The sequence below is a fragment of the Protopterus annectens genome, chromosome 10.part0 (genome assembly GCF_019279795.1).
Source record: "Protopterus annectens isolate FY-2018-M chromosome 10.part0, PAN1.0, whole genome shotgun sequence".
Taxonomy (NCBI): domain Eukaryota; kingdom Metazoa; phylum Chordata; order Ceratodontiformes; family Protopteridae; genus Protopterus; species Protopterus annectens.
Genome location: NC_056744.1, coordinates 1,756,930,275 through 1,756,944,046, shown reverse-complemented (window position 1 = coordinate 1,756,944,046; position 13,772 = coordinate 1,756,930,275). Strand labels below are relative to the sequence as shown.

General features: G+C 43.5%; 1 protein-coding gene across 1 annotated transcript in view; it reads right to left on the bottom strand.

Moving 5' to 3' along the window:
- LOC122813982 (programmed cell death 1 ligand 1-like) overlaps positions 1-11,478 on the bottom strand; it is a 302,867-nt gene extending 291,389 nt beyond the window's left edge. Inside the window, exon 1 of the mRNA XM_044086549.1 lies at positions 11,365-11,478. Coding sequence (XP_043942484.1) covers positions 11,365-11,449 — 85 coding nt within the window. The 5' untranslated portion in view covers positions 11,450-11,478. The remainder of the gene's footprint in view (positions 1-11,364) is intronic.
- Positions 11,479-13,772: the final 2,294 nt, after the last annotated feature.

Genomic DNA, 13,772 nt, shown 5'->3' with positions numbered 1-13,772 from the left:
ATCTTTCTGACTCTGTCTTGACTTATTGTGGAACTGGACTATTAACGCTTCATACTGTCCTGTGACAAACCCTAAATGCTACCTAGTCCCAACTTGTCTTTCGCAACAGTTACTGAACCAGATTCATTAGTGACAGTAATGAGGAGCCCTGAGCCCTCATCTCCTTTCACGACAGTTACTGAACCAGATTCATTAGTGACAGTAATGAGGAGCACTGAGCCCTCATCTCCTTTCACGACAGTTACTGAACCAGATTCATTAGTGACAGTAATGAAGAGCCCTGAGCCCTCATCTCCTTTCGCGACAGTTACTGAACCAGATTCATTAGTGACAGTAAGGAAGAGCCCTGAGCTCTCATCTCCTTTCGCGACAGTTACTGAACCGGATTCATTAGTGACAGTAATGAGGAGCCCTGAGCCCTCATCTCCTTTCGCGACAGTTACTGAACCGGATTCATTAGTGACAGTAATGAGGAGCCCTGAGCCCTCATCTCCTTTCGCGACAGTCACTGAACCAGATTCATTAGTGACAGCAATGAGGAGCACTGAGCCCTCATCTCCTTTCGTGACAGTTACTGAACCAGATTCATTAGTGACAGTAATGAGGAGCCCTGAGCCCTCATCTCCTTTCACGACAGTTACTGAACCAGATTCATTAGTGACAGTAATGAAGAGCCCTGAGCCCTCATCTCCTTTCGTGACAGTTACTGAACCAGATTCATTAGTGCCAGTAATGAGAAGCCCTGAGCCCTCATCTCCTTTCGCGACAGTTACTGAACCAGATTCAATAGTGACGGTAATGAGGAGCCCTGAGCCCTCATCTCCTTTCGTGACAGTTACTGAACCAGATTCATTAGTGACAGTAATGAGGAGCCCTGAGCCCTCATCTCCTTTTGTGACAGTTACTGAACCAGATTCATTAATGACAGTAATGAGGAGCACTGAGTCCTCATCTCCTTTCACAACAGTTACTGAACCAGATTCATTAGTGACAGTAATGAGGAGCCCTGAGCCCTCATCTCCTTTAGCGACAGTCACTGAACCAGATTCATTAGTGACAGTAATGAGGAGCACTGAGCCCTCATCTCCTTTCACGACAGTCACTGAACCAGATTCATTAGTGACAGTAATGAAGAGACCTGAGCCCTCATCTCCTTTCACGACAGTTACTGAACCAGATTCATTAGTGACAGTAATGAGGAGTACTGAGCCCTCATCTCCTTTCACGACAGTCACTGAACCAGATTCATTAGTGACAGTAATGAGGAGCACTGAGCCCTCATCTCCTTTCGCGACAGTTACTGAACCAGATTCATTAGTGACAGTAATGAGGAGCCCTGAGCCCTCATCTCCTTTAGCGACAGTCACTGAACCAGATTCATTAGTGACAGTAATGAGGAGCACTGAGCCCTCATCTCCTTTCATGACAGTTACTGAACCAGATTCATTAGTGACAGTAATGAGGAGCACTGAGCCCTCATCTCCTTTCACGACAGTCACTGAACCAGATTCATTAGTGACAGTAATGAAGAGCCCTGAGCCCTCATCTCCTTTCACGACAGTCACTGAACCAGATTCATTAGTGACAGTAATGAGGAGCACTGAACCCTCATCTCCTTTCATGACAATCACTGAACCAGATTCATTAGTGACAGTAATGAAGAGCCCTGAGCCCTCATCTCCTTTCGTGACAGTTACTGAACCAGATTCATTAGTGACAGTAATGAAGAGCCCTGAGCCCTCATCTCCTTTCACGACAGTCACTGAACCAGATTCATTAGTGACAGTAATGAGGAGCACTGAGCCCTCATCTCCTTTCACGACTGTCACTGAACCAGATTCATTAGTGACAGTAATGAGGAGCACTGAGCCCTCATCTCCTTTAGCGACAGTCACTGAACCAGATTCATTAGTGACAGTAATGAGGAGCACTGAGCCCTCATCTCCTTTCGTGACAGTTACTGAACCAGATTCATTAGTGACAGTAATGAAGAGCCCTGAGCCCTCATCTCCTTTTGTGACAGTTACTGAACCAGATTCATTAGTGACAGTAATGAGGAGCACTGAGCCCTCATCTCCTTTCACGACAGTTACTGAACCAGATTCATTAGTGACGGTAATGAAGAGCCCTGAGCCCTCATCTCCTTTCACGACAGTCACTGAACCAGATTCATTAGTGACAGTAATGTGGAGCACTGAGCCCTAATCTCCTTTCATGACAGTCACTGAACCAGATTCATTAGTGACAGTAATGAAGAGCCCTGAGCCCTCATCTCCTTTCGTGATAGTTACTGAACCAGATTCATTAGTGACAGTAATGAAGAGCCCTGAGCCCTCATCTCCTTTCGTGACAGTTACTGAACCAGATTCAATAGTGACAGTAATGAGGAGCCCTGAGCCCTCATCTCCTTTCGTGACAGTTACTGAACCAGATTCATTAGTGACAGTAATGAGGAGCCCTGAGCCCTCATCTCCTTTTGTGACAGTTACTGAACCAGATTCATTAATGACAGTAATGAGGAGCACTGAGTCCTCATCTCCTTTCACAACAGTTACTGAACCAGATTCATTAGTGACAGTAATGAGGAGCCCTGAGCCCTCATCTCCTTTAGCGACAGTCACTGAACCAGATTCATTAGTGACAGTAATGAGGAGCACTGAGCCCTCATCTCCTTTCACGACAGTCACTGAACCAGATTCATTAGTGACAGTAATGAAGAGACCTGAGCCCTCATCTCCTTTCACGACAGTTACTGAACCAGATTCATTAGTGACAGTAATGAGGAGCACTGAGCCCTCATCTCCTTTCACGACAGTCACTGAACCAGATTCATTAGTGACAGTAATGAGGAGCCCTGAGCCCTCATCTCCTTTCGCGACAGTTACTGAACCAGATTCATTAGTGACAGTAATGAGGAGCCCTGAGCCCTCATCTCCTTTAGCGACAGTCACTGAACCAGATTCATTAGTGACAGTAATGAGGAGCACTGAGCCCTCATCTCCTTTCATGACAGTTACTGAACCAGATTCATTAGTGATAGTAATGAGGAGCACTGAGCCCTCATCTCCTTTCACGACAGTCACTGAACCAGATTCATTAGTGACAGTAATGAAGAGCCCTGAGCCCTCATCTCCTTTCACGACAGTCACTGAACCAGATTCATTAGTGACAGTAATGAGGAGCACTGAGCCCTCATCTCCTTTCACGACAATCACTGAACCAGATTCATTAGTGACAGTAATGAAGAGCCCTGAGCCCTCATCTCCTTTCGTGACAGTTACTGAACCAGATTCATTAGTGACAGTAATGAAGAGCCCTGAGCCCTCATCTCCTTTCACGACAGTCACTGAACCAGATTCATTAGTGACAGTAATGGGGAGCACTGAGCCCTCATCTCCTTTCACGACTGTCACTGAACCAGATTCATTAGTGACAGTACTGAGGAGCACTGAGCCCTCATCTCCTTTAGCGACAGTCACTGAACCAGATTCATTAGTGACAGTAATGAGGAGCACTGAGCCCTCATCTCCTTTCGTGACAGTTACTGAACCAGATTCATTAGTGACAGTAATGAAGAGCCCTGAGCCCTCATCTCCTTTCGTGACAGTTACTGAACCAGATTCATTAGTGACAGTAATGAGGAGCACTGAGCCCTCATCTCCTTTCATGACAGTTACTGAACCAGATTCATTAGTGACAGTAATGAAGAGCCCTGAGCCCTCATCTCCTTTCACGACAGTCACTGAACCAGATTCATTAGTGACAGTAATGTGGAGCACTGAGCCCTCATCTCCTTTCATGACAGTCACTGAACCAGGTTCATTAGTGACAGTCATGAAGAGCCCTGAGCCCTCATCTCCTTTCGTGATAGTTACTGAACCAGATTCATTAGTGACAGTAATGAAGAGCCCTGAGCCCTCATCTCCTTTCGCGACAGTTACTGAACCAGATTCATTAGTGACAGTAATGAGGAGCACTGAGCCCTCATCTCCTTTCACGACAGTCACTGAACCAGATTCATTAGTGACAGTAATGAGGAGCACTGAGCCCTCATCTCCTTTCACGACAGTCACTGAACCAGATTCATTAGTGACAGTTATGAAGAGCCCTGAGCCCTCATCTCCTTTCACAACAGTCACTGAACCAGATTCATTAGTGACGGTAATGAGGAGCACTGAGCCCTCATCTCCTTTCACGACAGTTACTGAACCGGATTCATTAGTGACGGTAATGAGGAGCAGTGAGCCCTCATCTCCTTTCGCGACAGTTACTGAACCAGATTCATTAGTGACAGTAATGAAGAGCCCTGAGCGCTCATCTCCTTTCACGACAGTCACTGAACCAGATTCATTAGTGACAGTAATGAGGAGCACTGAACCCTCATCTCCTTTCATGACAGTCACTGAACCAGATTCATTAGTGACAGTAATGAGGAGCACTGAGCCCTCATCTCCTTTCACGACAGTTACTGAACCAGATTCATTAGTGACAGTAATGAAGAGCCCTGAGCCCTCATCTCCTTTCGCGACAGTTACTGAACCAGATTCATTAGTGACAGTAATGAGGAGCCCTGAGCCCTCATCTCCTTTCACGACAGTTACTGAACCAGATTCATTAATGACAGTAATGAGGAGCCCTGAGCCCTCATCTCCTTTCACGACAGTTACTGAACCAGATTCATTAGTGACAGTAATGAGGAGCCCTGAGCCCTCATCTCCTTTCACGACAGTTACTGAACCAGATTCATTAGTGACAGTAATGAGGAGCACTGAGCCCTCATCTCCTTTCACGACAGTTACTGAACAAGATTCATTAGTGACAGTAATGAGGAGCACTGAGCCCTCATCTCCTTTCACGACAGTCACTGAACCAGATTCATTAGTGACGGTAATGAAGAGCCCTGAGCCCTCATCTCCTTTCATGACAGTTACTGAACCAGATTCATTAGTGACAGTAATGAGGAGCCCTGAGCCCTCATCTCCTTTCATGACAGTTACTGAACCAGATTCATTAGTGACAGTAATGAGGAGCCCTGAGCCCTCATCTCCTTTCATGACAGTCACTGAACCAGATTCATTAGTGCCAGTAATGAGGAGCACTGAGCCCTCATCTCCTTTCATGACAGTCACTGAACCAGATTCATTAGTGACAGTAAAGAGGAGCACTGAGCCCTCATTTCCTTTCGCGACAGTCACTGAACCAGATTCATTAGTGACAGTAATGAGGAGCCCTGAGCCCTCATCTCCTTTCACAACAGTCACTGAACCAGATTCATTAGTGACAGTAATGAGGAGCACTGAGCCCTCATCTCCTTTCGCGACAGTCACTGAACCAGATTCATTAGTGACAGTAATGAGGAGCACTGAGCCCTCATCTCCTTTCACTACAGTCACTGAACCAGATTCATTAGAGACAGTAATGAGGAGCCCTGAGCCCTCATCTCCTTTCACGACAGTTACTGAACCAGATTCATTAGTGACAGTAATGAGGAGCCCTGATCCCTCATCTCCTTTCGCGACAGTTACTGAACCAGATTCATTAGTGACAGTAATGAGGAGCACTGAGCCCTCATCTCCTTTCACAACAGTCACTGAACCAGATTCATTAGTGACAGTAATGAGGAGCACTGAGCCCTCATCTCCTTTCACAACAGTCACTGAACCAGATTCATTAGTGACAGTAATGAGGAGCACTGAGCCCTCATCTCCTTTCACGACAATCACTGAACCAGATTCATTAGTGACAGTAATGAGGAGCACTGAGCCCTCATCTCCTTTCATGACAGGTACTGAACCAGATTCATTACTGACAGTAATGAGGAGCACTGAGCCCTCATCTCCTTTCACGACAGTTACTGAACCAGATTCATTAGTGACAGTAATGAGGAGCCCTGAGCCCTCATCTCATTTCACGACAGTCACTGAACCAGATTCATTAGTGACAGTAATGAGGAGCACTGAGCCCTCATCTCCTTTCACGACAGTTACTGAACCAGATTCATTAGTGACAGTAATGAGGAGCACTGAGCCCTCATCTCCTTTCGCGACAGTTACTGAACCAGATTCATTAGTGACAGTAATGAGGAGCACTGAGCCCTCATCTCCTTTCACGACAGTTACTGAACCAGATTCATTAGTGACAGTAATGAGGAGCCCTGAGCCCTCATCTCCTTTCATGACAGTCACTGAACCAGATTCATTAGTGACAGTAATGAGGAGCCCTGAGCCCTCATCTCCTTTCATGACAGTCACTGAACCAGATTCATTAGTGCCAGTAATGAGGAGCACTGAGCCCTCATCTCCTTTTTCGACAGTCACTGAACCAGATTCATTAGTGACAGTAAAGAGGAGCACTGAGCCCTCATTTCCTTTCGCGACAGTCACTGAACCAGATTCATTAGTGACAGTAATGAGGAGCACTGAGCCCTCATCTCCTTTCACGACAGTTACTGAACCAGATTCATTAGTGACAGTAATGAGGAGCACTGAGCCCTCATCTCCTTTCACGACAGTCACTGAACCAGATTCATTAGTGACAGTAATGAGGAGCACTGAGCCCTCATCTCCTTTCATGACAGTTACTGAACCAGATTCATTAGTGACAGTAATGAGGAGCCCTGAGCCCTCATCTCCTTTCATGACAGTCACTGAACCAGATTCATTAGTGCCAGTAATGAGGAGCACTGAGCCCTCATCTCCTTTCACGACAGTCACTGAACCAGATTCATTAGTGACAGTAAAGAGGAGCACTGAGCCCTCATTTCCTTTCGCGACAGTCACTGAACCAGATTCATTAGTGACATTAATGAGGAGCCCTGAGCCCTCATCTCCTTTCACAACAGTCACTGAACCAGATTCATTAGTGACAGTAATGAGGAGCACTGAGCCCTCATCTCCTTTCGCAACAGTCACTGAACCAGATTCATTAGTGACAGTAATGAGGAGCACTGAGCCCTCATCTCCTTTCACGACAGTCACTGAACCATATTCATTAGAGACAGTAATGAGGAGCCCTGAGCCCTCATCTCCTTTCACGACAGTTACTGAACCAGATTCATTAGTGACAGTAATGAGGAGCCCTGATCCCTCATCTCCTTTCGCGACAGTTACTGAACCAGATTCATTAGTGACAGTAATGAGGAGCACTGAGCCCTCATCTCCTTTCACAACAGTCACTGAACCAGATTCATTAGTGACAGTAATGAGGAGCACTGAGCCCTCATCTCCTTTCACAACAGTCACTGAACTAGATTCATTAGTGACAGTAATGAGGAGCACTGAGCCCTCATCTCCTTTCACGACAGTCACTGAACCAGATTCATTAGTGACAGTAATGATGAGCACTGATCCCTCATCTCCTTTCATGACAGGTACTGAACCAGATTCATTAGTGACAGTAATGAGGAGCACTGAGCCCTCATCTCCTTTCACGACAGTTACTGAACCAGATTCATTAGTGACAGTAATGAGGAGCACTGAGCCCTCATCTCCTTTCACGACAGTCACTGAACCAGATTCATTAGTGACAGTAATGAGGAGCACTGAGCCCTCATCTCCTTTCACGACAGTTACTGAACCAGATTCATTAGTGACAGTAATGAGGAGCACTGAGCCCTCATCTCCTTTCGCGACAGTTACTGAACCAGATTCATTAGTGACAGTAATGAGGAGCACTGAGCCCTCATCTCCTTTCGCGACAGTTACTGAACCAGATTCATTAGTGATAGTAATGAGGAGCACTGAGCCCTCATCTCCTTTCGTGACAGTTACTGAACCAGATTCATTAGTGACAGTAATGAGGAGCACTGAGCCCTCATCTCCTTTCGCGACAGTTACTGAACTAGCTTCATTGGTGACAGTAATGAAGAGCCCTGAGCCCTCATCTCCTTTCACGACAGTTACTGAACCAGATTCATTAGTGACAGTAATGTAGAGCCCTGAGCCCTCATCTCCTTTCACAACAGTTACTGAACCAGATTCATTAGTGACAGTAATGAGGAGCACTGAGCCCTCATCTCCTTTCACAACAGTCACTGAACCAGATTCATTAGTGACAGTAATGAGGAGCACTGAGCCCTCATCTCCTTTCATGACAGTTACTGAACCAGATTCATTAGTGACAGTAATGAGGAGCACTGAGCCCTCATCTCCTTTCACAACAGTCACTGAACCAGATTCATTAGTGACGGTAATGAAGAGCCCTGAGCCCTCATCTCCTTTCACAACAGTCACTGAACCAGATTCATTAGTGACGGTAATGAAGAGCCCTGAGCCCTCATCTCCTTTCGTGACAGTTACTGAACCAGATTCATTAGTGACAGCAATGAAGAGCCCTGAGCCCTCATCTCCTTTCACGACAGTCACTGAACCAGATTCATTAGTGCCAGTAATGAGGAGCACTGAGCCCTCATCTCCTTTCGTGACAGTTACTGAACCAGATTCATTAGTGATGGTAATGAGGAGCACTGAGCCCTCATCTCCTTTCACGACAGTCACTGAACCAGATTCATTAGTGACGGTAATGAAGAGCCCTGAGCCCTCATCTCCTTTCACGACAGTCACTGAACCAGATTCATTAGTGACGGTAATGAAGAGCCCTGAGCCCTCATCTCCTTTCGCGACAGTCACTGAACCAGATTCATTAGTGACGGTAATGAAGAGCCCTGAGCCCTCCTCTCCTTTATTGCTGCTTAGGATTCCACTCGAAGCTCCTTTCCAGGGGCTCTTTCATACTCTGTGTTTCTTTACTGTCCTTTTTCTACTACAGAATTGGATCTCTACAGTCTCATGACATTGCAGTACCCTTTCACATGTACATTAGATGCCCCTCAGCAGTCTCCTGATATTGGATTACCCTTTCACATATACAGTAGATGCCCTTCTGCAGTCTCCTGACATTGCAATACCCTTTCACATGTACAGTAGATGCCCCACTGCAGTGTCCTCACATTGTGGTACCCCTTCACATCTATAGTAGATGCCCCTTTGCAGTCTATTCACATCATAGTACCCTTTCACATGTACAGTAGATGCCCCTCTGCAGTCTCCTGATGTTGTAGTACCTTATCACATGTACACTGGATGACCCTCTGTAGTCTCCTCACATCATAGCACCCTTTCACATGTACAGTAGATGCCCCTCTGCAGTCTCCTGACGTGGTAGTACCTTATCACATGTACACTGGATGACCCTCTGTAGTCTCCTCACATCATAGTACCCTTTCACATGTACAGTAGATGCCCCTCTGCAGTCTCCTGATGTCGTAGTACCTTATCACATGTACACTGGATGACCCTCTGTAGTCTCCTCACATCATAGTACCCTTTCACATGTACAGTAGATGCCCCTCTGCAGTCTCCTGACATCATAGTACCTTATCACATGTACATTAGATGCCCCTCTGCAGTCACCTGACATTATAGTACCCTTTGACATGTACAATAGATGCCCCTTTGCAGTCGCCTGACATTGTAGCATCCTTTCACATGTACAGTAGATGCCCCTCTGCAGTCTCCTGACATTGCAGTACCCTTCACATGTACATTAGATGCCCCCTCCTACCATACATGAGTACTAACCCTTTTCATAACACACATGACTCTGTGGACTCTGTGGACGATGCACATGTCAGCTGTCAGACAAATACAGATTTTGACAGCAGTTAAGGACTTTTTGACTCATCTTGCCTACTACCTTCTGAATAAGCTGCAGATTTTACTTAATGAACAGAATATTTCTATTTCCTTCCACCGAGTATGTTTTTTTTTTGTCTAGCCTATGTGTTTGCTAATTCTATTTTTATTCTTAATGCAGTCACCTCTTTTGGAAGGCAGATTCAATCATCCCCCTGCAGTTTCTATGAAAAAATAGTTCCTATTCCTACTATGTCCTTTGAGATTTCCAATTTTCATTCATGAATTCGTTCATTTTCCATGCTTACTTTATCTTATTCAGGACCAAAAATAACCAGACTCTCCTGAAGCATGCAGCTGCCTTAAGCCAGAAAACAGTCATGGATAGGACACCAGCCCGTTATAGGTCACATTCACTGCACATCCATACCTTGGAGTAATTTGAGCATTGCTACTTCATATACCTGCTTGTCTTTCACTGCTGGGAGACACTGGATCCCCTCTAAAAACCAGCATGGACAAAAAAGGGCATGCAGGCTCCTTGTAGAAGACACATCAGCCAGGATACAAATTCCAGAACCAATCCCGTGTCTTTACATTGTGTCTACTTGGTGTCCTGATTCTTTCATTCTGTCTCTCGCTCTGTCTTTTTTTTTTTCTTTTTTTCATTTAAAAGTGCACCTGGGAATCTGTGATGTTCTTTGAAGTATTTAAATGCATGTATTATATCTGTGCTCTGTGTAATTTTTCTGTACCAGTCTACAGGGATGCTCCTGATTTTGCCTCGGATTTTTCTATTGCTCATATAGTTTGTCATTCCAAGGCAAACAGTCAAGGTGAAACTTAGAAAATACTGTCTATTATTACAGTTGCCATTTCTTCCACAATGTGAGTATTAACACAAATCCTTTTATTTCAGAAATTTTGTAAGAAAATGGTACTGCTATTTTAAAAGCAGTCTTTAGTTTGGGATATTCCTTTCTGATTATTTTTGTTTTATCAACAATCCTAAAGGTAAGAGGTTGAGATCCTTGTGGGGCATGAGTGTGGACTTTCGATGCAATAGACTGATTGGTCAGTAAAACAAGGATTTGTATGGGGTTGTGTCACAAAGTGAAGACCACTTAAGATATTTCTTCTAAACCCTTGTCATTTGCTCACTAGGATTTATGATGTATTTAAAGACTCTAGGCTGGAAAACCTATAACTACAGTTAAAAACAAACTGGTGGGGTACTGGATAGACAGGAATGGACGGACATCTGACAATGATTGTTAATAAAGATGTGATCTGTAAGTAATACTGAATATTTTTTCTGTGGTATATTCACTTTGCAGCACCAAAGATTTCAGCAGTGATTTAATTCACTGCTAGCATGTAATACACTGTCTCATGCCGAAGCAACAATTCAAGAACTCACAGATGGAAGATGTACTTGTTCTAACACTGTCTAACTGAACCTACTGTTTGCTTTTTAATTACAATGAGATTAGCATTATACGCCCCAAGCCAAGACAGCAACTGTGTGCAGACAATTCCAAACATGCCCCTAGAAAAAGAACAAATCAAGATAAAAGCAAGAAATCTCAGGGAGACAGTGCAGAAAGCTCTGCTGTTCCTCCATTCTTAAACTTAAAATCTGCAAGTAAAAAAGTTTCCTTCCTGTTCTGGATACACTTCCAAATGTTTTACAGTTCCAGATATATAAAATTTATTAAAGTAAAATGCTTACCAGTCCCTTTGAGACAGACCATGAAGAGTAATATCTGCAAAGCCATCTCCGTGAGCTGCAGAGTGAATGCTTCACCAGCTGGCATGCAAGTCAACAGGAAACTTTCTAAGACCTATTGTCTCGGACTTCCTGCACACTGCATCAACAGCATCTTAAACATACATACTTCCCTAGATTAGTGTATGACTGAAACCGTGTGACAGTCTCCGCTTAGTGTTTTAATAGTCTTCATCACTAATTTGTTTTCTTCCTAATAGTCTTCATCACTATTTTGGGGTCTGATTTTTCAGTCGCTGACCCTGAAAATGCTGCGGTTAGCTAAAACAAAAATATTAGCAAAAAGAAAAATATTTACCCTTATACAGTCTGACTTCAGTGTCTATGTACTGTGCAGCATTAATAAAATACAAACTATTCAGGGAACTGGCTTTTACTGGAATCTTTGTACTAAGAACACGGTGGCCAAGTATAATATCAGTACAGTGTTAATTTCTTAACAAATGTTTCCTGCTACTTTTCTTTTCTAGGTAACAAGACTAATGTTTTCTGGCACCAGTGACACTGTATCTACATGGAATGATGAAGACAGTTGAACTTTTCATATTTCTAGGTCACATTTTTAAGGACAATACCTGCTATCAGATCCTGTTATCCATTTTTTGCCTCCTTTCAATGAATATTCCTTCTCTTTGCAAGATTGCTTTTACATCAATAAATAAATATCCATCCCACTTCACCATAATGTTGTGCTACTTTCCTACTGAGCATTGACCTAGCTGTAAAGCAGCATATTATGGCATTTAGTAAGGATGCCAACTTCACCCATCACTTCTGACTGTTTCACACAACTGCATTGACTTAATGGATCCATTTCTCATATCATTTTTGCCAGCAGATAAGATGTGAACTGGTCATATCCTTTTGCTTTATGCCAGCAAATTCCCACACATAACTAGCAAGTTAACTGACAGCAGTGAGAAGGTTTAAGAATTACCCCCAACACTTAGGGTAATGTTAGGTGCCCTGTTGCATTGCGGGTATAGATTTCCACATGCTGCCCAAACAGCTAAATATCAATGTAAAGGAGGCACAAGAGCAAGTGCAACAAAATTAGATCCTGCTTACAACATACTATATTTTCTTACAGTTTTAAGTTCAAAGGGGAACAAAGACACAGCAAAAGAAAATGCTTCTTTTTCTGCTGAATAAGTGAGATATGACACAGCTGAAATATGAGAAATGTTAATGAAAAAAGAACAATTATCTTATATGAGTCAACTGCTAAATCAAAGATATGAGCTTTTGAAAAATCCATCTTTAGAGTGAAATACCACAAAAACATAATGTACAGCAGTGTGCAGCTTTTTCATTTCATGCAGCTATGTGTGTACAACCTAAGGTGCCATCTTAGAACTACTGTGTACCAAATTAAACACTACCTCCACCCCTTTTTACAGCCCTGTAGGTGTCACGTTAAGTTCTACTCCAAGAGTACTTATAAAACTACTCTTTCATGGTATACGGCCCTATTGGTTTTACCTCATGGACCATTTCATGAGTACTGTATATCACATCCATTACCATCTTTCTTACTTCGTAACCACTTTGTGTAGCACTGCATGTAAAATCCCATTAACTGTGTATTACATCCTACATCACCTCCTTCCCTTCATACAGCCCTGTGTGTATCACTTCACGTATCATCTCATGATCAGTGTGTACCACATCCTACATCACCTCCTTCACTTCATATACAATATACTTCAAATACTCAAATACATATACTTCAGAAAAAAATGTTACTCATATTACATTTTTATTAGGACATTTTTTTGAATGGCTAACCGTAGCTGAAATGTACCATGATCCTGTTTACAGAAATGCAACAAAATGTAATGAATATCTGCAAATTTAGCTGTATTTGTAAATGTCTCATATTATAAATTATATTGTGTTTTTTTTTGTGTTTGTTGGAGCTTTTCTCCCCGGGCCTCCCCTGAAAATGGACATATATCCAGTTGGACTAGCCCGGTCAACAAATGTAAAATAAAATAAATAAATAAATAAAGGTTACTATCGGTGTACCACATCCTACATCACCTCCTTTACTTCATACAGCCCTGTGTGTATCACTTCATTTATCATCTCATGATCAGTGTGTACCACATCCTACATCACATCATTCACTTGATGTACCATCTGTGTACCACATCCTACATCATCTCCTTTACTTCATACAGCCCTGTGTATATCACTTCATGTTCCATCTCATCTTCAGTGTGTACCACATCGTACATCACCTCCCTCACTTCATACAGCCCTGTGTGTATCACTTCATGTATCATCTCATGATCAGTGTGTATCACATCCTACATCACCTCCTTCACTTCATACAGCCCTGTGTATAT